A 24,105-nucleotide genomic window follows, 5' to 3' on the forward strand; every position below is an offset into this window, starting at 1 on the left:
TTGACATGAATGTAAGGCTTGTTCATGCTATTTCTAAACACCTTCGTTTTCATTATCCACTGACAACAAACTGTCGACAAGGCAGGTGTGGCTGTTTGTACGTTATAATGTTCGTTTAAGACCACTTCTTTTTCACCAGTATGGTGGGCATACATGTATCTGTAAGCCACATGTAGGAAAGTTTTCAGTAACTTGCCAAATGTCGGTGGTTTACTCTCCGGCTAAATTACGAGCTAAATTAGGAAGTACTGCGAAGATAATCCGTACAAGATGCCTTGGGGTACATAGAGTATAATGAGTATGTTTCTTGTTTTCTTGTGAACGGAGCGCTGTACTTCATAATTGTGTCTGATTTCCCTTAACCCTGTGCTAATGGCCATATATTCATCGTGTTAAAATCCCACGTAGGCTATATTAACAGGTGCAATCAAAGCACAACTGTGATACATAATTTTGATTAACTACAACTTTCACGGTTACCACTTTTTACCATTAGATACTGATTAAATTTATAAATGTTTTTAAAAATGAAATACAAGCACACAACATCCCTTGAGCCTCCCTTGCATAAATGAAACTCCCTCCTAATTCCTAATATACTTTGTAAGATCTTTGGTGATTTGTATTGAACCTTGTTTTAGTAATTGGTTGTGCGATTTATTGACCAAGACAGTTGATTACTGGTATACGCATGTCTTTCACGACCTCTAGATTTTGAACGCATCTTTTGATTTGTCGTCAAAGCCATTCCAGGCCTACAGAACGTAAATTGCTTCTTATAAACCTCTCCTGCACCTTGATATCATAAAACCCAGTAAATTGATTCACTTTAAATCAAGCCCATCTGAAGTTTTCCGTATTTGCGGGGAAAACCATTTAACTTTTGTGACATGCATTATCATCACCAAGAAGCTTAAAACCCACCAGACCGGAAAAGGCCCTTTCAATGACTCTCCTCCATTTTCTTAGCCGAGAGAGTGACGGTCAAAGCAATAGACACAATTTTGTGCTGGTCCGGTTGATCTTTCTTATCATTCAAGACGAACTCGAACATTCGTCCGTGTATGCTGTTATGTATGGTAAAGTACCAATGGCTTGTCAAAACGTCTGATGGATAAGCTCAAATATTAGTCAAGTATGATGAAACTTTTCATAGAAGGCCACGTCGAAGTTTGATTAACGATATGACACAAAGCCTCTCTTCTGTACGTGTGAAATACAAGAGAAAGGGAATCTGATCAAAGGTGGGAGACGCACCGTTTTCGTAGAAAGGTTGGCATTACTTTCTCTGACAGTTAACGTCAACTCAGCACGGTCACGTCAGTCTGAAGCAAACTGCACGTCAATTCAAGCCTGAAAAATGTGGATCTCCAATTTGGATCGAACCCCAAGTCAGCAAATCCACATATGGACCTATGACGAATATGAACGTGTCTGTGCAGTAGAGTACCTACATTTTTGGACGGACGTTACCTTAATGTCTTAACAGAAGCGCTGAAATGCTAGACAGAGCAGACCGCACCTCCTTCAGAGCAATATAAATATTAAACGATTAAGGAACCAAACGTTAAATTGAAACTGGGCAGATAATTTTAGCACACATTGATGGGGGTGACGACGCGATTCCACCATTCGACCACGGAATGCTTTGTGTTGACGCCCAGATCTTTACACAGGTTTTCTGTAAGACTTACGATGTTCGCATGTTGTCTCTGTTGGCTTATCTCGCTAGACAATGCAAATAGCTAAAAAAATCCAGATGTCTAAAGCAATAGCAGACTGTCGTCTCGGGTCATAAAAGAATAGCACTTAATATATAAAGCATTCTAGGAATATTTCTTTAGGCTGACAAAGATCTCTCTGTTTTCATCCTCTTGAATATAAAACATTCTGTACTTAAGTACTTCATGCTGTAAGTCGTCATAAGCACGCTGTATTTTATGTCACTCTGTGTAGGGCGGTGAATGAATAAGATGCTGTACTTAAGCATGTTGTGTTTTATGTCACTCTGTGTAGGGCGGTGAATGAATAAGATGCTGTACTTAAGCATGTTGTGTTTTATGTCACCCTGTGTAGGCCGGTGAATGAATAAGATGCTGTACTTAAGCATGTTGTGTTTTATGTCACCCTGTGTAGGCCGGTGAATGAATAAGATGCTGTACTTAAGCATGTTGTGTTTTATGTCACCCTGTGTAGGCCGGTGAATGAATAAGATGCTGTACTTAAGCATGTTGGATTTTATGTCACTCTGTGTAGGGCGGTGAATGAATAAGATGCTGTACTTAAACATGTTGTATTTCATGTCACCCTGTGTAGGCCGGTGAATGAATAAGATGCTGTACTTAAGCATGTCGTGTTTTATGTCACCCTGTGTAGGCCGGTGAATGAATAAGATGCTGTACTTAAGCATGTCGTGTTTTATGTCACCCTGTGTAGGCCGGTGAATGAATAAGATGCTGTACTTAAACATGTTGTGTTTCATGTCACCCTGTGTAGGCCGGTGAATGAATAAGATGCTGTACTTAAGCATGTTGTGTTTTATGTCACCCTGTGTAGGCCGGTGAATGAATAAGATGCTGTACTTAAGCATGTCGTGTTTTATGTCACCCTGTGTAGGCCGGTGAATGAATAAGATGCTGTACTTAAGCATGTCGTGTTTTATGTCACCCTGTGTAGGCCGGTGAATGAATAAGATGCTGTACTTAAACATGTTGTGTTTCATGTCACCCTGTGTAGGCCGGTGAATGAATAAGATGCTGTACTTAAGCATGTTGTATTTCATGTCACCCTGTGTAGGCCGGTGAATGAATAAGATGCTGTACTTAAGCATGTCGTGTTTTATGTCACCCTGTGTAGGCCGGTGAATGAATAAGATGCTGTACTTAAACATGTTGTGTTTCATGTCACCCTGTGTAGGCCGGTGAATGAATAAGATGCTGTACTTAAGCATGTTGTGTTTTATGTCACCCTGTGTAGGCCGGTGAATGAATAAGATGCTGTACTTAAGCATGTCGTGTTTTATGTCACCCTGTGTAGGCCGGTGAATGAATAAGATGCTGTACTTAAACATGTTGTGTTTCATGTCACCCTGTGTAGGCCGGTGAATGAATAAGATGCTGTACTTAAGCATGTTGTGTTTTATGTCACCCTGTGTAGGCCGGTGAATGAATAAGATGCTGTACTTAAGCATGTTGTATTTCCTGTCACCCTATGTATGCCAGTGAATGAATAAGATGCTGTACATGTAGTTAAATATTTGGGTTTGCATGTTGTCTTGTGTACATCATCCAGGTGAATAAGGTAGATGCTCTACTTAAGTGCTTCAGATTGCATGTCATCTTATGTGAAGATAAGATAAGAATCTTTGTTTCACTGTCATTTGCAACGTAGACAGGGTAAAAGTAAATATGGTTTCGGGGGTCTTTGTTTTTCGCTTCCGAAGGAAACACCTGCTCCTAATAAAGTTCAGCAGAGGGGAAAATATGATTATCAACTTACGAAACGTGTGTTAATCAATGCTAATGATACCAAAACGGGAGCACTCATTAGACGCGTGAACTCTAAATGTGCTTCAAGGAACCATGCTCGTCTTTGTCCAGTCAGATATCAGGATGTTTAGAATTCCAGCTGGGGCGTATTCCAAACTAGGCAATAGCTTTTGTGTGTGGGTGTGTGTGTGCGTGTGTGTGAATTGTGGAATACCACAAACGTTCCCTTGTGAAGAGACCACTACGCACAGCCTATTTGCCATGCTTGTGAGGTGTGACACACTCTAGTATATACATTACAGCCATGCAGTGTCATACAGTCTAGTACGTGTATTATCGCGATACAGTGTCATACAATCTAGTACTTGCATTATCGCTATACAGTGTCATACAATCTAGAGTGTGCATTCTAGTACATGTATTGTAAATATGCATTTATTTATTTGATTGGTGTTTTACGCCGTACTCAAGAATATTTCACTTATACGACGACGGCCTGCATTATGAAACCCACGACCATCGGAGAGGAATCCAGCATGAGCTTTACTTGAACTCACAGCGACTGCATTGGTGAGAGACTCCTGGGTCATTACGCTGCGCTAGCAGCGCTAACCAACTGAGCCACGGAGGCCCCTGTAGCTATGCAGTGTAACAATCTAGTAAATGCATTATAGCCATACATTATAGTTATGCAGTGTCATACAGTCCAGTACATGCATCATAATTATAACGTGTCATGCACTGTAGCATATGTACATGTATAATAGCTATAAAGCTAGTAATCTTTGTTTCCAAACCCGAGGTCCTTGTTGATTTAATAGTTTATTAGTCTGTAACCAAAGGGTGTGATGCAGACTTTTGCTGGTTCTGTAGCGGTTTTAATACAACAGGTTTATCAAGTAGCTGTCGAGGTGCGGTTGCCTATTACGTGTTTCCTGTTTTGCTGTACCCATAAACATCACTGTCATTGTCACACATTTTTCAGTTAAGGAATGGTAGTAGTATTTTATAGAGTCTTATTATCCGAACATGAATTACTTTAGACGCCCATGTAACCTCGTCCATGGTTTAACGTTTATTTTTGACTTGAAGAAATAGTGTAGGTTATGAACTGGTAATATCCAGAAAGTGTAATCTCTTATAGCTATAATGCTGTTAGGAACTGATAGGTTGCCAGCTTTGTGTATACATACTCACCTTAAACGCTGTCACTCAGATGAGCACTAAGTTATGAAGCAAATATCATTCTTTAACGAAATATACGCGTAGCAATGTGGGACGTGCAGCAATGTGGGACGTGCAGCAATGCGGGACGTGTAGAAATGTGGAACGTGTAGCAATGCGGGACGTGTAGAAATGTGGAACGTGTAGCAATGCAGGAATTAACACGTGTGCATCACACAACTATTAATTGAAATTGTAGTAGTGAAATGACTTATCTCTTATCTCTTAGAAACCTGGTCGACAAAGATTATATAATCCCCAAAACAGCGTGGTCCGATGAAATACAAGCGAAATGAGATGCAGCATAGAAATGTGTATACGCGTAATCCATATATGTATACTGCATGGTGTAGTCTGAATTTCATTTTAACTTTCGCCTGGTTTCTTCCTAGATATCCCCTTAACCATAACCCCGTCAGCTTCCATCAGCTTTAGAACTTGGAAAGTTTCATACCTGTTCTTTTAAGCCTTCTTCCAAACGACTCATCAAGCTTGGTGTCATATGAACGTGCAGTTAGATTAACCGATATTGGATGCTGTGTTTGAGTGTGAATTTAGGTAGAATATAAATATGTTTGGCTGCTATTAGTTTGCAATATCACTGAAAACTGCTGACTGCTTCTCCTTGTATGGATCCGTCTTAATTTCGTAATTTATATACATTTATAGTTATCTGTCGGTGTATGCTTAACGTTTTTTTGGGAATTGGTCTTGGGATTATTGACCTCGAACATCCATTTTGTTTGACGGATGGTATACGAATATCTGTTTTGACGCCTCGATGGTTAAGGGTCACATTCTGTGCTTTATAAAAGTGAATCAACCAAGGCTGACATTGATTATTTACCTTACGTTACCGTATAAATGATTGCAGCACAGAAACACTATAACCAATGCAGCGACGACATGGTGTTCCTTGGCAAATTATCACATGTAGCATACCCGGGTGAAATCTAGCCTCTTGTCAGTTTACCATCGTTAAAATCCACTGAATCGTTTGAAATGGTATCTAAAATAATTACAGTTAAAATCAGTCCTGCCATGTACAGCATTCACATCTTGTGATAAAGTCTTCTGTTCTGGCTACCATCCTTGAGCTTTAGGTCTGATGTTATCGGGAATATGTGCTGTATCAGCGCACGCACATCCCAACAAAACTTAGATGAAATGATTACTGTTGGTTGGTTTCTGCTGTAATTGTAGCGGAAGCAAGGCAAATGACCGTCAGAGACAAGCTTGTACTGGCTAGACAAGAATAGACCAAGTCGTTTAGATATTTACACTCTTTACAACGATTTGATTTCACACTGTGTGCACCCTGGGTCAGTGTTTACACCAACCGTGCCGCGTTTCCCATGCTCGGGGCCAGATTGGCGTTTCCGCACTGTTTACTTTTTAAGTATTTGCATGTAGCGTTCATCATTTATTTGTTTGCTGTTTAAGTCATAGTTAAGAATTTTTCACTTACATGATAACGGTTTGTGGATGGAGGAAACATCTGCCATAACTGTTTGTGGATGGAGGAAACATCTGTGATAAACCTTCCCAGGCCGTACTGGTGTGAGACAAGCGCATAGTCTGATGATTCTTCGCTGTGTTACGTGGTCCAGTTGTTCGAAGGTGTATTAGTTAATACTGGTATTAAGTCCTACTTTATATTTAAAATTTTAGCCAAACTCAGCAGCCAATGTATTTGTCCAAAGTCAAAGTATAACAGCAGCAAATTTAGTTTAATATTTAATGTGAAGTGCCATTCACATTCACACTGATACACAATTTTGCTGGGGCTAAGTACAAAACTGAAGACTTGGATTAAAGTTAAATCTGGTAGTTTTATGAGTTTTGAAACAGTTTTGAACAACTGGGCCCAGGAGTTTACACACTTCGCTATACGCCTTTTATGTTTTCTGTAGATAATGCAAAATACAGTTATGGGTATAGCTAACAGCTTCTCCTTGATAATCGTAATGAGACTACATGTTAAAACATGGTCTCGGTGTCAGAGATGGTGGGCGTTAAATCGGTATCCTTTAAAGGGAAAGACATTTTAGCAAAGACATTTGATATCTTCGTTTAGCCCAGTCTTATGATCGCATTTTCGAATTTCCCGGACGATTGCTAAAGTTGGCCTTTTCCCGTTTTAGTGTGAAGGCCAAAGCCATCTGATTCACCTTTCCCTATCCCCCCCCCCCCCCCCCGTCCTACCCACACCAACAGAGAATCCCATTCCATCGATAACTCACTAACACAAATGCTTCAATCTACTTTTCCAAGACCTTTTATCTGACTCTTATTAGGCGTTTGAAACTGGTTTACCCACTTTGTAATACCTTGTCGTTTTGTTCTTGCAGATAAAACCATGGTGCGGTGTACAGGATTGCTTACCTTAGCCCCTGCTTTGATCTTTACAGTTTTGCTACACACAGGTAACGTACACTTCATCTCATTCCCTGACTTGGAGCTAACGAAAACGTCCGTATGCCTTGACAAAACTAGCCGTACCTTTTGGCTAAATCAGTAGTGGCTCCTGAAAACACAAACAAAATCAGTAATGTTTCCCGACAAATCGGCAATGACACTTAGCAAATCCGGCAACGTCTCCTGACAAAACCGACTGTGTCCCGTGACAAAACCGCTAATATCTCCTGACAAAACCAGCAATATCTTGTCCATAAATCCACAATACCTTCTGATAAAACCATCAATGTCTCCTGACAAAATCGACAATGACATCTAACAAAGCCAGCACAGTCGCGTAACAAAACCAGCAATATCTCGTGACAAAACCAGCAATACCTTTCGCCTAAATCAACAATGCTTCCTGACAAATTAGGCAATGTCTCCTGACAAAACCAGCCATGTCTCCTAACAAATTAGGCAATGTCTCCTGACCAAATGGGCAATTTTTCCTGACAAAACCAGCAATATCTGCATCCATAGGAGTTCTGTACGGCTGACTGTGTGAATGTGTTTGATTGCGGGGCCGTGATACTGTAGTTATAAGCTAAAACAGACGATTCCAAACACACTGAACTTTTGTTTGAAGGCTGATAGATTTATGTTTTTATGCATAGATACAAACTATTTGGACAGCTGGACGGTAATTTGAAAAAGCCAGAGTGCATCTGATAAATCGACAGTACATTTGAAAAAATAAACAGTGCACGCTGGAAAAAGCGACAGCACATTTGAAAAAGTTTAAATGTGTCATTTGTATTTTAAATGACATTTGCATGGTTTTAAAAATGCCTCGTTTTGCTTCATTTTGAATGTTGCCATTTTTATATCGGAGACCGTTATTTCCAGTGGGCATTTTGGCAGATAACTTAGTAATTTCATTCCTGTACAAGAATAAAAGCAGGGCCTTCATCATTTGTGCTTTGAGATGGTGGGGGATTAGGAGGTGTTAGGGCTTGGTAAAGAGGTGAAGATGCTGGTTTTAAATGGGAGATACGCGAGGTGTTAGTTCAAGCCCAGACTGGGACAGAGAATCCCGCACGCTCTGGGCCCTGATGCATGGCCATAAGTGGTTGACAATGCTTGTATGGCCGTCAGCCTTGGACAGGGAATCCCGCACTCTCTGGGTCCTGACGCATGGCCATATGTGGCTAACAATGCTTGTATAGCCGTTCAAGTAGTTTACCTTTCATCAAAACCTTTCTTTCACATTGAGTTTGAGAATAAAAGTCTGTTGTCACGTGTTGGCAAGTTCCCCATTTATTTGCCATATACTAGTAGTTTACTCTCAGCGAAGAAGTAAGGCGCGTAACCACGACACGTTCGCACGATGTCATTTGTCATATCGACTCGTCGAATTAGAAACGTGGAATGAAATCGGGCGGTGTTCAGACCATGTGATTTGTTGAACGCTACAATCGCTCGAAACAACGCTTGTCCTATTTTCATACGACTTGTCGCATTCGACGGGCCGACTCGACCCTCGCATTGTGTGAACGCTGTTCAATCTAATGTCTTCCCTTCTCGCTGTCAATGTAATCTCTTCACTCTTCTGTTTGTCTTAAAGACAATTTGGTGCCTGAAGATTCCATTTAGCCGAAAACGGCCGTTTCACAACGAAGTTAACAGAGGATGCCTCTGCTACTACGTTTTTTCTGACAAGAAAACAAGAGTTGAGAAAAGAAAAAAGTTTGGGCTTGATAAGAGAGTCTATGTTTTTAGTTGCTCGCTGACCATGCACATAGGTTGTGTTTCTCTGCTGATCAGGTGTCAACACTGAGTGACTGGTACCCGCTGACTTGTTTAGCGCTCAACTTTCTCCATTCCCTATAGACAGAGTTTGCGTGACGAAGCTGTGAGGAATTCGTCTTTGCCCACACTCCTTATTGACGCTCATTTTTTTTGTATACAAATTTGCTATGGACAGGCGCCATTATCAGATAGCGTTTTTAACGTGTCCATTCCCAGGCCGAGGCATTAATACAACACACCACATTTTTACGGCTTTCAATTCACCCGTCAGTTTCTCCCCCGCGGTGTAAAAATTAAAACAGTCTTGTCACTGGTAATAATCCGTGACTACAAACACACTGGCATGTCACTTTGAAACTTGACGATGTTCCAAGGACAAGCCTCTTTAAGAGCAGCGGACTGATCAGTAGGGAAATGGAGTTGTAATGACTCCGCCATATTAAGGTACACTGACGCGAAAGCAGCGTCGTTCAAAACAGTCATCTGGGAACATGCATCTAATTCTGTGTTCTGAGTTCAAACAAGACATAGCATTCCTCAAAGGGCACAAGAGTCAAAGAAACACTACACCACTAAAGTAAAATTAGGCCAAATATATAAACATACACAGTACGTATGATATGAGTAAAGGCATTATTAAATCACTGAATATGTTTTACTTGGTCAGAATCAGTCATGTGCGTGGAGAAAAATAGGTAACAAGAAAATATAGATTTGTGAAAATAATTACAAGCCGCGCCTCTGTTATAGCGAGTACGTCTTTGACTGGGTTGATTGTAAGATAAGATAACATAATACGTGATCTATTACGACGATAACAACAGATTTAGATGTAACTTTTATTGGATTATTTCAGGATAAACGCATTTGAAGCATATACACATGTTTGCTTTGCTACTGTGACTCTGGTACCTGTATGTCCAGAATCGCCGCTATTTGTCCGTGTATGTTTGCCATTAATGAACATTAGATTCCAAGCGAACTTTTATTCTGTTTCCTTTGACTGTAGTCTTCGGGGAACGTGAAATACGACTGGTGCATTTTGGTTTGTCTTGGTTTTTGCTTGTCCTTTAACAAGCAAATTCCGATTTCAATCAGCTGCATTACATACAGAACAAGCTGGGATTTTAAGACATATCTGGTGGTACTGTCTTACACACTAGCACTGTCAAGCTGATGTAGAGAGTATTAGATACTTCTAGTACAGAAACTCTTTGATGTAACCAGGCTTACCCCAATGTACCTTTTCAATTATTCCAGCGTCTACGTTGGCGGGTAAAACAGGTTGTGAGATTCCATATTGAGAACGATCAAAGAGGTTTCCTCAGAGGCTTCTTAAGCAATTCAGCCTGAGATGATCACGCACTATTGAGCACATTTGTTACCTAGAATGACTATTTCTTTTAACAACGTAATAGGATTTAACGGACTAGTCCGTCAAAGTGAGCCGTTCAGCTTGGAAAACAAGACGCTTGACTGGTCCACAAAAAGGATTTTTTGAACAAAATGTTTCTAAATCTTTTCTCAATCTTATAGACAAACCAAACATGCATATGTGAACATATCATATTACATCAGTCGGATACATAATGCCGTGCAAGTGTATTATCACGTGACCCTTTTTTCAAAAATATCCATGTGTTGTTTTCGGAACTTACGTCTCGCTTACTTGGAAACTTGACTCGTCTACCTGGGAACTTGACTCGCCTACGTGGGAACCTGACTCGCTTAAATGAAAACATGACTCGCCTACCTGGGAACTTGTCTCGTTTAAATGGGAAATTGACACGCCTACCTAGGAACTTGACTCGTCTACATAATTCCGGTCCCCTGGTGAGATAACATACACGATGGACCGTCACCCTTGGACACATTGGTAAAAGTACATCAGTAACTTGCCAAAAGTTGCTGGCTCATGCCGGGCACCACGGTTTCCCTCATCCATAATAATGACCAACATCGTATATGTGAAAAACTGAAACAAGAGTAAAATCATCCTGAAAATTCGAAACACCATTTGTAACAACATAATATAGCAATTTTGTGTAATTCATATCTCGAGCTAATTTATAGGTGCAGGATAGACTTAGGTGCTGTGTGGACTGAAAGTCAAGTATTTGTTTTTAAAAAAAGAAGAGGATATGCCAGTTCTTGTATAGCTTCCAGATTTGCCTTTAATTGATGTTTAACAACTTAAGACATGAACTGTCTTCAAATATATTACAGCGTGCCCTTTAAATTAATCCTCTCAAGCATTAAAATAGTTTCCTGGGTTTCTTTCATTTTATTTAAAACTGTTTTGGAAAGTCTGAGCTATAACTCTTGATAGTTTCTGGTTTTATTTCACTCGACGTGTCACTTTTTATCTACCTCAGAGACGCTACAATTCATTGTTGCGTCCATTTAATGCCTAACCAATAGTTCTTGGTATGTACTTGGACCAAGTGTTAAGGTTACGGCTTATTACTCGCGGACGATAACTGGATATTGTAACAATTGATACCTCCCTATCCAGCTGTCTAGTCGGCCAATAAGTTCAATAAAATTGCCCTTCCCATTCAGTTGATCCCGCTATGCCAGTTAATACGCCCCAGGGAACATTAAACATACTTGCACTTAATTATCAAGCAGCAAGGAATGATTGTGGCAAAGAGATTTGCTCAGCGCTGACCGCTGGAACTCTATAATCCCCAATTGTTAGTCTCTGTAGGACTTAGAAGAGTGGCGAAGAATGCACAATTCGCAGTGAAGCCACCCCTTGACGCGTTCCTCTCTGCAATCAGTACCAGCATGCTTTCCTTAAATGATGTTGATCAAGAGTGTCAACATATGGGAACGGTGAAAAAACAACATAGAAAAAGTTACATCAGTTACTCTTATATCCGTATTACTCGTAATCTTTGCAGTGGGTTCATGGGCAATACTTTTTTTATATAAGTGTAAATAAAGAGGCTGCGTGGTTCTGTCTTTCAAACCATAGCATGCCCTCGTGTGCACTTTGCAAATGCAACATTATTTCTGATCTCTAGAACAAGAAGCGATAACCTTGAGAGACGGGTCCGATTTTTGAAGCCCAATAATCTGATAACTAACAAGAAAATTAAATGACCGCACCACAATGCGTCGTGCTTTACACGTATATAAAAATATTACGCACATAGACCGGTTAGGTTTCGTACTCACCTATCAGTTAGGTTGACAGCATCATTCACTTATACCTGGTCCACATAGCAACGTTTTGATACAAACGTGTACAAAATTGCGACACTTGAATAGAAGTTGCCAGATGTTTGATCTTGTTTCATGGGAGTGTAGTTCTAGATGACACTAAACGTTTCCGACGTGTGGCAAAATCTAGGTTCAAGAGGTAATAAGTAATAACAATAAATTTTCGGCTAGCTTAAAATCTCTGTATACTCTTAACATAGGAGACTTTGTCCGCCAGTACAAAACCCTCCCAAAATTCTACGAAGACAAACCGTTTATTACTCTTTGGCGTTGTAATTCCCTTTTTCCGCATCACTGCCTGACTGTTCCTAACCCAAAGACTCTGTAGAACTTTACGACAAGGACCAAACATCACAAGGCATGAGAAGCTATTTTTTTAACGAATTCAAAGTGTCAAGTTCGGCATTTGTATATCACTCGTAAACTATAAATGGGCGTTTCAAGTCGATGCTCATTTCCAAAATAAACGTTAAACACCAGGGAATAACTGAGAAATAATGTATAAAAAGTGAATGGAGCTGGTAAGAAGTTGGAGAAAAGCAATTGACAGTTTTCATTGATGCAGACAAAGACAGTGGATATTTTAGGCATGGCATCCAGTTCATAGCAGTAGTTCTTGCCAGCACCGAAATGAATCAATTTTTACTTCAATGTTCATCGAGCGTTTGAATACAGATCTTCTGAGAGACAACCAGTGCATGATCAACCAGGTCGCGTGTTTGAATACAGCTTTTCTGAAAGAAATCCATCCCATGACCAAACAGGTTGCGTGTTTGAATACAGGTCTTCTGAGAAACGTCAGGTCTCATGTTTGAATACAGGTCTTTTGAGAGACATGACCATTCAGGTCGCTTGTATGAATACAGCTGTTCTGAGAGACGACCAGTGCATGACCAACCAGGTCGCGTGTTTGAATACAGCTGTTCTGAGAGACGACCAGTGCATGACGAGTCACGTGGTGTGTTTGAATACAGGTCTTCTGACAGACGACCAATGCATAACCAACCAGGTCGCGTGTTTGAATACAGCTCTTTTGGAAAATGACGGTTAGATGACCAGTCAGGCCACAAGTCTTCTAACAGACGACCAGTGCATGACCAATCCGGTGCAGTGTTTGAATACAGGTTTTCTAAGAGACATGACCAATCAGGTCGCGTGTTTGCACAAAGCTCTTCTGGGAGACGACCAGTGCATGACCAATCAGGTCGCGTGTTTGAATACAGCTCTTCTAAGAGACGACCAGTGCATGATCACTGTCGATGTGCTCAGATTTACTCAAGTTACGGCTTTGCATAAACCTAACGTCGTCGTGCGAGTGAAGTAGTTTTGAGGAGGCATTACGACGCCAAACAGATGTCAAATAAATTTATAAACAGGCGGAATCATTTATTAAAGCAAACATTCATTGCCTCCTTTTGAACAAGTTGTTACAATGTTAGAGTAAGCAACCGGCTAGACATTCGTCGCACAGTCTAATTCCCACAGACAGTGTAAGAAATATGTGTTAATATAGGAAGTTTCAGACTTTATAAGCAGATTAACTATAGATTGGCGATCAATTAAAGTGCTTTGCATAAGCTGTCCTTTCTTGTATCGACCTGTTCAATCCATGACTGACCTGACGGGTTGACATGGCTCACTTTGATTACGTCAGAAAATCGAAAGGAGTTTCAATCTAGGGTGAGGTAAGTTAATGCACTAATCACTGTTTGACGGCAAAACGGGAAGTTCCCGGGCCTAGGGCAAACGTTTAATGGACGTGATCAAAAAGGGCCGGCTTATTCGAACAGTCCGTTAAAATGTCCAGGGACATAGCACGGCTTTACTTCTGCAGTTAGAGGCAGTGGTATAAGTTCCCTTTATAAATCAATAAAACCTGTGGTGTTTTAGATCAAACTTATTCTGGAGGATTGACTTGAATCTCACTTCTCGTTTCTGCGTTGTCTCCCAGAAGAGATGGATGGATGAGATCCCAGCCCCGTAAAAGCCCCCCCCCCCTTCTCCTCTCCCTCCCCTCCAGTTTGCTGTCGTTAAAAAACGGCCACTTTGTGATTTGGTGGCCGCCTGAATTATTTAAGCTTCCAGAATTCGCTTACCAACGTCTGGCAACGGATTGTCAAGTTACAATTCTAAAGAATTACAAAAACAGTGTACATCTGTGCACAAAGCAATGTTTGTAGTGTCGTGTCTTTAGGGGATATAGATAAAGCAGAACACAGAGGCATTAGTACTTTGGCTACCAGCACAGAATAATGCCTGTCAGAAGTCGTTACAAGGAAAGTAGTATAATGACCTATATGTGGTATGTAGTACACATTCACTGAATAGTTTGTGATCACTTATTGTATAAAACTAATGGACTTTTTTTTAAACTGTTGTTATACTTTGGTGAAAGCCATAGCTTTAATGTCTTCAATCCCTTTTCTAAGTTACACATGTAACTTACACACTTTTCTCGAAATTCGACTTTTTTTCTCGCAAACCCGAATTTGTCTCTCTAAATCTCGACTTTCTTATGTGGACATTTTGACTTTTTTCTCGAAATTTGGACATGGGAAAGTCTTTCTAAAACTTTTTATGTCATGCAAATGGTATCCCGATTAGGAGCACACCACGCATGCATACCTTGCGTATTAGTGTAGACGATGTCTCCGTGTGTCATAAGAGTATGTGATTGACCCAACAGAAAGTACAAATTTCGAGAAAAAAGTCTAAATTTCGAGAAAAAAGTCTAAATTTTCAGAAAAAGTCTAGATTTCGAGAAAATGTCGAAGACTTTCTTATGTAATTGTGCTGATATTGCGATTAGGAGCAAATGATAACATAAACCTAGGGTATCACTGCCTACGATGTCTCCGTGTGTCATCAGAGTGTGTCATTGACAGGATGTCGAAATTTCGAGAAAAGGAGGCGAAATTTCTTTTTTCACCGTGACACAAATGGGCTTCCGTAGTAATTGAATTTAACATGCAATTTATTTTGGTCGTGAGTAGGCCCTACACGTTTGCTATTTCGACTGCCCCTGTAATGTATAGTGTATACCGGAAGTTGTAATATCTCAAAAGAAGACTGTTGCAATTTCATGTTATTTCTTTGTCTGATTGGTGCTTAATGTAGTAGTTAAATGATGTTTTCAACAGGGCTGCGTTTGAAAGATGTCAAGCATTATTGTCCAGCAAACAAAGCTGTTGATAAGATTTACTTTTATTTTCAGGCTGGTCAGAAGGCAAATCCCTCTCGGAAAATAACGACGATGTTTTGGAATCAGTTCTAGCGAAACGAAATTGTAAGTATGCGTTAGCAATAAACAGCCATATTTTGTATGTCTGAATCTAATACGAAGCGTGGTATTATGAGGTTACGTGCCACTTCCACTATTCTGTACAAGATATCGAAAATTCCACCAAGAAAGACCACGATGTTTTATTTGACTTTTGGTCACCATATTAACCTTCACAAACGTGGGCAGTAAGTTGGGGAAAAGGTTTTCAGTTCTGTCCAAAACAGATGAACTTCTGATATATTTTAACGCGCTAAACAACAATATGGGGCATAAGCTGAGTGGGAATTCGTAGTAAAAGTTGAATTCTCAAACCAACATACTTGGCAGATCGCAGGAATGATTCATCCTACCTCAATCTGTGTCGTTACCAGAGCAACCACAAAACTATTGTAGAACATCTTAATATTCTCCGATCCAGGTTCATCTGGCTTGGCTGCAGCTGTGCGGCATCTGATTGTGAAAGTTCTTTTGATCTTAGAAAAGTGCTTTGAGGTTTGTTTGGACGGTATGGGATGATATTCTAATGGGAATATGTAATAGCTGCAGCACCAAAAGTCATATTTTATGACATTTACTTGCCTTTAAAATGCATTTTCGGGCCAATTTTTTGGCCATTTATCGTACTCTTCACCACAGCACAAATACGTATTAGTTATACGAACAAGGATGACACTGGATGTAACACTATTTGTAACTTACATGCAGAATCTATGTTATATATGTCAAATGGATTTTCATGAAAGTCAGTGTACTCTATGGATTAAAACTGCAACAAAATCAGGAAATCCATAATAAAACCTGACCCGGTCAAAGTGCATTATTTGATCTTAAACATGATTTTAATAGAATATAAAACACTTACAGCATGGAGTGTAAAATTTGATCCGCGGCGAAATCATGATAGTTGGCAATTGGTCACCTGTGAATTACAGGCTCTTGTCAATTCACCCGGGTCAGGTTTTTTTCCCACTGTTCAGGTAAATCGCAAATCACACGCCTCCTAGCGCCATGACCTAAGCAGAATTAGGTAGAAAAAAAAAACTGCAGTGATGTTAGTTCCGATTCATCAGACTTCAGTAGTCTAGAAGTATGCTTAAAATGTTTTGTTTTCATCACATTTAATATACAATCACATTAAAACAATGTAAACGGGTCGCACGTGATGACCAGGTCGTGTTTCAGAGATATGATGCATATTGTCAGCACTGGGTAGATAGAGAGGTTGCATGTATCAAGGAACGATTTAATTTACAAACGATTAGCGCCTGTTTTAATGTAGCCAGACGTTGAAATTCTCTCCATTAAATTCGAGAGGCCCTGACCCAATTGCTGCTCGAATCCTTTAAAAACTTCAAAAATGGAACTCAGTGTTTATTGCATGGGTTCCTGTCATGTTTTCATAATTGTTAACTAAAAACTAAACAGCGAGATTCAAACATGTGATCCCATTGGTCAGGGTTCGTTGGTTGAGGCGAGAACAAAGGTTTATTCCAACGAGCCAACTAAGGCATTGTTCTTGCGCACTATTTTGGATACTCTTGTTATTCTCGCTGGAAGCCTGATACGTTCAAATGGCCATTTTTTGTTATTGGTGATAGATCGGGAACCAAAGTTTTAATATATCTAGAAAGTGCATTAGTCGTGTAGTCCCATCAAGCTGGCAGCTGTTAGAACCCAGTCGTCTTATTAGTCTTCATCTCAAAAACAAAACACAAAAACTCCAGAATTCCATTGATTTCTTTTGCTCAAATTTCCATTTTCTCTCAAAGAACACAATTTCGCAGAAAGCAGCCGAAGTACTCCAGAAATGTTGAAGAACCCAGCCTTACTTTGGCAAGCATGAGAGAGGTGGCATTGAGACTTAAGGGGTGGGAGTGTAGGGCTAGAGATGAATATCACAGAAAAAAAGGTGCTAGACCTAAAATCTCCAGTCAATGCCGATGCATGTATGAAATAATAAAACCGAAAGCCAAATTAATAACCACTTCCACTACAATGTAATCACGTTTCTGTGTCTTTCGATAGTATGAGTTGTTGTGTAGTCGTAACCAAAACACTGAATTCCTTCTGGACAACTTCGGGCCCCCAGTGACCGTCGGGAAATTTGCACAAAACACGTTTTCTTAGCCACCATGCAACACCGGCTGTAATTTAGGACACACTTCACCGGAGCGGTGAGATAGGCGTAAATATTAGAAAGGCGGACGACATCGTAATTCAGTGCTGTCGCTCTGCTCATGCCCCAAAGACGATTTCATTACATTTTTACAACAATTCACTCGCGTTTTGGGAAAGGGTTCTTTTCTCAAGTAATATTATTTAGTCAGTAAAGCCAGTCAAAGAATCCCAGCCGGACACTAGTGGATAGACAATCAAAATCTCCATTTAAATATAACAGAAGATGCCCTTGAACATGGCTGAACATCCCTCAAAACGCCAGCTTAAGAACAACACTTCACATCTCTGTTGAATAAGCAATCCCAGTCAGGCCTACTCTAAAGGACTATTAAAGCTCGTCAGTTTGCACACTCAGGCAAAAAGGTTTCACTTTAAAGTAAAAACGCCAAAAAAGTGATGCATTTCCGTGCAGTATAAAAGAATTCAGTTTGAACTTTATTGTTCCTATATATAGTTGTATATAGAAGAGCTTCTTGTGTAGGGAGAGTGTGTTATACACCTCTGCCATAGGGAATGCATAAGTTGGTGCTAGTCAAGCATTTAAATTGAAATCCTAAATGAGGTAAATTAACAAGAGGCCGGATTTCACCGATTACGTTTTTACTATTTGTCAACTATTACTCTGACGTCGCTGTTCTAGTTTAAAGTCCTACGTGAGGTAAATTTGCTACCATTACAATAAATTTGCTTCTATTAAAATAAATTTGCTACTGTTAAAGTTAGATCCTGACTGGGGTAAATTTTGCTACTATTAGAATAAAACTATAACTGAGGTAAAGAAACAAGAAGCCATTTTTCACCGTGTGACGGGTGACCATTTGCAAGCTATCACACTGTCGTCACTGCTGTGGTTTTACTCGCTATGCTGTAAGTCTTTTATATTGTGGCTGCTATTGTGACCCTGGTTGTAGCTGTCATTGCGGTTTTGATCGTGACGTATATTGGACATCCATGTACACATTAGAATGAACAGCAAAAACCACAAAATCTACATTTCACACTAAGGGAAACCCGTCGGTAAAAACAGCAGTTCTCTACTGGCTTAGCGTCCTGAATATCGCTCTGGTGCTCTCACGATACACTCAAAAAGTCAATCTGTTAATTTTATCAAGAAGTCTATTGTCCGAATGATACCAGAATGCATTCTGTTTTTTTAACACGATATTCTGTTATATTTAACATAATATCCTGTTAGTCTAACAAAATCTTTATGCTGAATTAATAGAATTTGTGTGTTGTATTTAATAGAACAATCTGCTGCAATAGCAGAATACATTCTAGCATCACTCAAACAACAGACTTAATTATTTGAGTGTACAGTTGTTGCCTGTGGGAACGTTTGAAAGGTTAAAATGGGTATCTGTTGAGTTCTTATGGTTGGGGTTGTAAAGTACAATGGAAATCGACCCTTACCACCGATGTGTAAGTCCACCTAAGCCTTTCTGCTGTCCTTTGTGATACAACCATGGAGGCTACATATTAAACATAAGGACCGGAACACTTCGGGCACACTAAGGATTTTTAAAAGTACGTGTTTGCTTTAAGCTTTTGCATCCCCTCATCTTCCCATATGTATATATACGTACAATTAATGGCTGATTCAGCTAAGTGTACAGCAAAGGTTTTTGTGAATACAATGGGCGCTTTTCTTGTTTAGAAATCCACTGTTTTGCGGGAATATAGCTCTTGTGATGCTCCATTTTGCCGGACTTTTGTTGTGGTAATGGTGTCTACACAGTAATCGCCCTGTTAAATCGTGATGGCTGAAGCTTGCCACAGTGGAGCTGTTGATAGATTGGCGTTGTGATTTTGATAGGCTAAAATTGGGTTAACATTGACTCTATATTCCCATTGTTAACTAACAGACCCAAATACAAAAACCACAAAAGGCACTTCAACCGGCAAAGTGGGCTTGGAAAGGTTCACATGTAAAGTTAACAAAAGCAACATCCGTTCAATACAAATGGACTGCACATTAAAGTCAACAGTGGCTTTATTTATGCTTTCCCAGCCAATTTCCTGCTCTGTCTTCTTAAAACACTGTGTGGTTCTCAGGATCCCTGATTTGTCCCTTTTCTTGATGATCTTGATTACAGACTAACTTGAATATCGGACACGTAGTATCATGATATAACTAAAGACGTATAGCATAGAGAGTAAAGTCAAAGCAGCAGCGTCGACAGTGTGATATCTGGTAAATGGTCACGCCTAACCAGTGACATAGGGACTCTTGTCAATTTACACTCAGTTAGGGTTTTATTCTAACTGTTCAGCTAAATGCTTAAACAGTAGCAAATTACATGCCCCCTACCACCATCATTTAAGCAGATTTAGGTAAAAAAAAATGAAGCGATGTTTCTTAGAGGTCACTGGCATAAATTGGTAAAATCATGGGATACATGAAATACACGTACATAGAAATGTGTTTACTATATATCATATTAGGTTCGGCTATATTTATGTTTTCGAAATGTTAAGTACATGTACATCAAAGAAATTACCACATTTGACATTTCTAAACAAATGTACATTTCACTCATTGAATGCAATCATATGAAATAATTACTGATCGGTTTTTGTTACTGAGCTAAAACGAATTGTAAAAAGTCTATTTGTGTTTATATACAGTGGAATTTTGCAATTACTTTATGTAGAAGTATTTACACCTGGGAGACAGACAAGACAGAAGAACTCAGGCGACGTGTTAAGTAGTGAGGGATGTGGTTCATGTTGCCAGTGTCATGCCTTTTCACAATGTGCTTCATGTTGCCAGTGTCATGCCTTTTCACAATGTGCTTCATGTTGCCAGTGTCATGCCTTTTCACAATGTGGTTTGCATGCCTCAGCATGAGACGGCATGGAGCGTATAATCAGAGATGAAGTGTCCATCTAAAGCCAGACTCCTCAGCTAATTGATCCCTTTTCCAACGCTAATCCATGCTGTCGAGGAAATGAGTTAGAGACGACATGAATGAATCCCTGAACAACAACTCCTCCGAGCAAAGAGGACACAAAAGGAGTCTATCTCCCCCCATGGCGCAGGAGGAAATCCCGTGCCCGTCGGGAAGTAGGATTATGGGCCTCTCAAGAAACATCCATCTGTTTCTCATATTCATGTGAAAAGTGGGAGCAATACAAATGTTTGCCCACCTATTTGTCAGATTGACCTAGTAGAACATCGATATGGACAAGCATTTGCCGCCTACAGCAGCCGTTTCCAACCTGTGAAAAAGCACAATTAGTACTCTGTGTCGTTACGTCGAAGTGCTTGTGTACACGTTTTTGCGTTGCAGACACAACTATACAGAAATGGTGACGTAACAGACACAGAAAACAAACAAGACTACACCGTTTGGGTCGTTTTGTTTTCGGCGGGTAATGCTTCCCATTGTAGTTTGGCTCTTATGCTCGGCATGCATACACGAGAGCTTAAGAGACTTCTGGAATCAACACTCAGCTGGTCTCTCGCAGTGAGTCTCAGTCGCTTACTGAATCGGCGTACGCGTAACAACTGGAGTACAACTCCCTGGAGTACAACTATATGCACTACAGTTGAGTCGCGTACATACTCCACACACTCCAGCGATTAGTATCCGACGTAACAGGGATTAGTCGCCTCCAAAGCTCTGCCCCGTTTCCTCTTATTTCGTCGTCGTATAAGTGAAATATTCTTGGGTACGGTGTAAAACACCAATCAAATAAATAAATAAATAAATTAAAGTTCCACATACACGACGGCACTGAACTCCACTCTGCTGGTCGCACGGAGTTTGGTCCCACCCACCGATGGGCTTTCGGAGTTTGGTCCCACTCACCGAGGCCATACAGAGATTGGTCCACTTACTGATAACCATCAGTTGGCCCCCCTCACCGATGGCCATATGGAGATTGGCTCCACTCACCGATGGCCATAACGAGTTGGTTCCACTCACCGATGGCCATAACGAATTGGTTCCATTCAGCGATGGCCATACGGAGTTTAGCTCTACTCACAGATGGCCATAACTGCCTCGTTAACGGCCATAAGGAGATGGTCCGACTCGTCAATGGCCGTGCGATGTTATTATTACGTGTAGCTGTTTCAGCTGTCGCATCGGTATGCCGCAAATATACACAGGTGCTTACAACCCAATGCAACGGTCGGATTGAGCTGGGTCTTCAGATCCCTTGTATACCGAGCTTGACAAATTGAATTTCTTTACGTCATCTGCTGGATTAACTGTACAGCCCTCATTTTCATGACACTCGCCGTACGGGTCTTTATTATGATGTGGCTATAGTAATGGAAGCAAACGCAACAAATCCGCTTGTCTCTAAAAACAATTTGCTCTCCGGTCGTTCCTCAGAAGATCTGCCAGCTACCTGCAGATGTTCGAGAGTTTCCCTCGAGTTTTGCCCGGTTTCCTCCCACCATAATGCTGGCTTCCGTCGTATAAGTGAAATATTCTTGAGCTCGGCGTAAACACCAATCAAATGAATGAATAAATCTAAAACAGTTTGTCTCTTTTCTTTTTCAGCATGGTGGAGTAAAAAGTCTATGGATTCAATCAGTGATTTGGCATCAGGTCAGTCTTAAGTTTATGTCCACATTTGGTTTTCAGTGTGTGAATATATAAACGCATATCTAAGGGCGACTAGGCAATTTTGGTTGTAATGACCCAAACCAAAAGTATTACCTGACTGAAAACAGCCTCAAGGTGTAGGCATGTGATATTCACTGGGTCACTTCTCTTATATAGTTCAATGCACGATATCTCCGGTATAATGCAGTATTTAGATTGTTCATCTTGAGGCAATGGTCCCAGTTTTATAAAGGAAACTAAATAAGGAACTACATATCAAGGTGTGATGGGCAAATAGCTTTCGTACAGGGATACACCTACTGGCATCTTACTGACACAGTGTTTAAATTTTGTTTCTTTTATCTGGATGCTTGAGTTATTGTGTTATCCTTTATATCCGAACGTGGATAAAATGATTTCAATAGCTAATAAAAGGCAAAAATTCACGTGTGAACAAGTTTGACGGTGTGTAAGCGAGGATTGTCTATCTGTGTAATGTCATTGAGGCGCAGGGACGGGTAAAAAGATCCATGCGTCTATTTCATTGCAAAAGTGTATTGATTTTGAACGTGATACCTGGCATATTGATTTCGCAGTCTTTTATCTGTGGGAGAAAACCTAATACTTGACACAGAATAACGACATAATTTATTTAATCATGTAACGGTGTTTAACGCTATATTCAAGGGCTGTTCACTTATTACGACGATTGTCAAGTCTGTGGGTTGTTGAACTGATAGGGGGTCCAGAGATGGATTTGAGCATACAACCTAACTGGTCTGAGGCCCAGCTGTTTTGGCGGGATAAACATTTTATCCGAATGAGCGGGCGAGGGTCCAAGCGCGAAGTAAAAGGAAGCCAGTGTCCTGAGTATGGAAACACTGGATTAACAATGAACTTGGTCGCCATTTATTTTAGTTTTGCTGCTAAAGTGTCTGTGTGATCCTTGTCATTTATACTATGTTGTAATGCTCCTGGGATGATCTGAACGTCTCTAGGCATCCGGGAACCCAGGCTGTAATAAATTATCTTGAGAAAATCCAGCAAAGTGTAAAAACTTGTCTCGGAATACGGATAGCATCACATAAATCACATAACGATTGTGATTGTCCAATCACAACCAGGATGAACAATTTTCTTCTAATCCATAGCCTCATCCAGGGAATGTCTGAAACTAAATCTCGTGAGATTTTACGAGACAGCCCCTCATGTTTTAATTAATTTACGGCCAAGATCCATTTTTGCCTGGGGTGATATCCTTTGAAAACTCAGCTTGGTTCTCGACTAAATGAACATACGCTGTTTCCATTGTCCTCAATGACATGCAGGATATATAATATAACAAGTGCTATATCTAAATGGGGATCAAGCACGGGTGCTTATGGAATAAAATTTGTATGCAGTTTGATGTCATAATAATGTTGTAAGATTAGTTATTGTAATACCACTATCGGAGAATAGAGATGAGAAAAGAATTGGCTTTTATAACTCTCAGATCACGAAGCCGCTGGAATAAGTTCAATACACATATTTGAACAAAATAGACAAATAATACAACTAACAATAATATACAAAGCAACACAAATGATTACAAATATATATGTATAGTCTCTTATTGTTGACAGTGTCTAAATCCGGATGGAATATTCCGGCTTCCAAAGGCGAGTCAGTCAACCTAAATATAGAATGCAGGGTTCAGATGAATTTCCCAATCAAAATGACAATGCCGGGCATGGCATACTGACGATGGTTTATTCCCCCAGCTGCCTGTGAAGGTGTAACTTCTCTGGGTGGACAGGTTTACAGTAGCGTCCGTGATGCCAATCTGGCGATGTATGTTTCACTCCTTGGAAATACACACAAAGTCACTTTCAGAGTAAACTGTTAAGACATATACGTAATCGCGCAAACACACAATGAGAGATACAAGCTC

The 24,105-nt window shown here is 40.2% G+C and overlaps 1 protein-coding gene across 1 annotated transcript in view; it reads left to right on the top strand.

Moving 5' to 3' along the window:
• LOC135471629 (uncharacterized) overlaps positions 1-24,105 on the top strand; it is a 53,829-nt gene that overhangs the window by 23,942 nt on the left and 5,782 nt on the right. The window contains exons 2-4 of the mRNA XM_064750928.1: positions 7,064-7,138; positions 15,364-15,435; positions 22,128-22,175. Of these exons, the coding sequence (XP_064606998.1) occupies positions 7,072-7,138; positions 15,364-15,435; positions 22,128-22,175 (187 nt within the window). The 5' untranslated portion in view covers positions 7,064-7,071. The remainder of the gene's footprint in view (positions 1-7,063; positions 7,139-15,363; positions 15,436-22,127; positions 22,176-24,105) is intronic.

Source organism: Liolophura sinensis, chromosome 7 (assembly GCF_032854445.1).
Source record: "Liolophura sinensis isolate JHLJ2023 chromosome 7, CUHK_Ljap_v2, whole genome shotgun sequence".
NCBI lineage: Eukaryota > Metazoa > Mollusca > Polyplacophora > Chitonida > Chitonidae > Liolophura > Liolophura sinensis.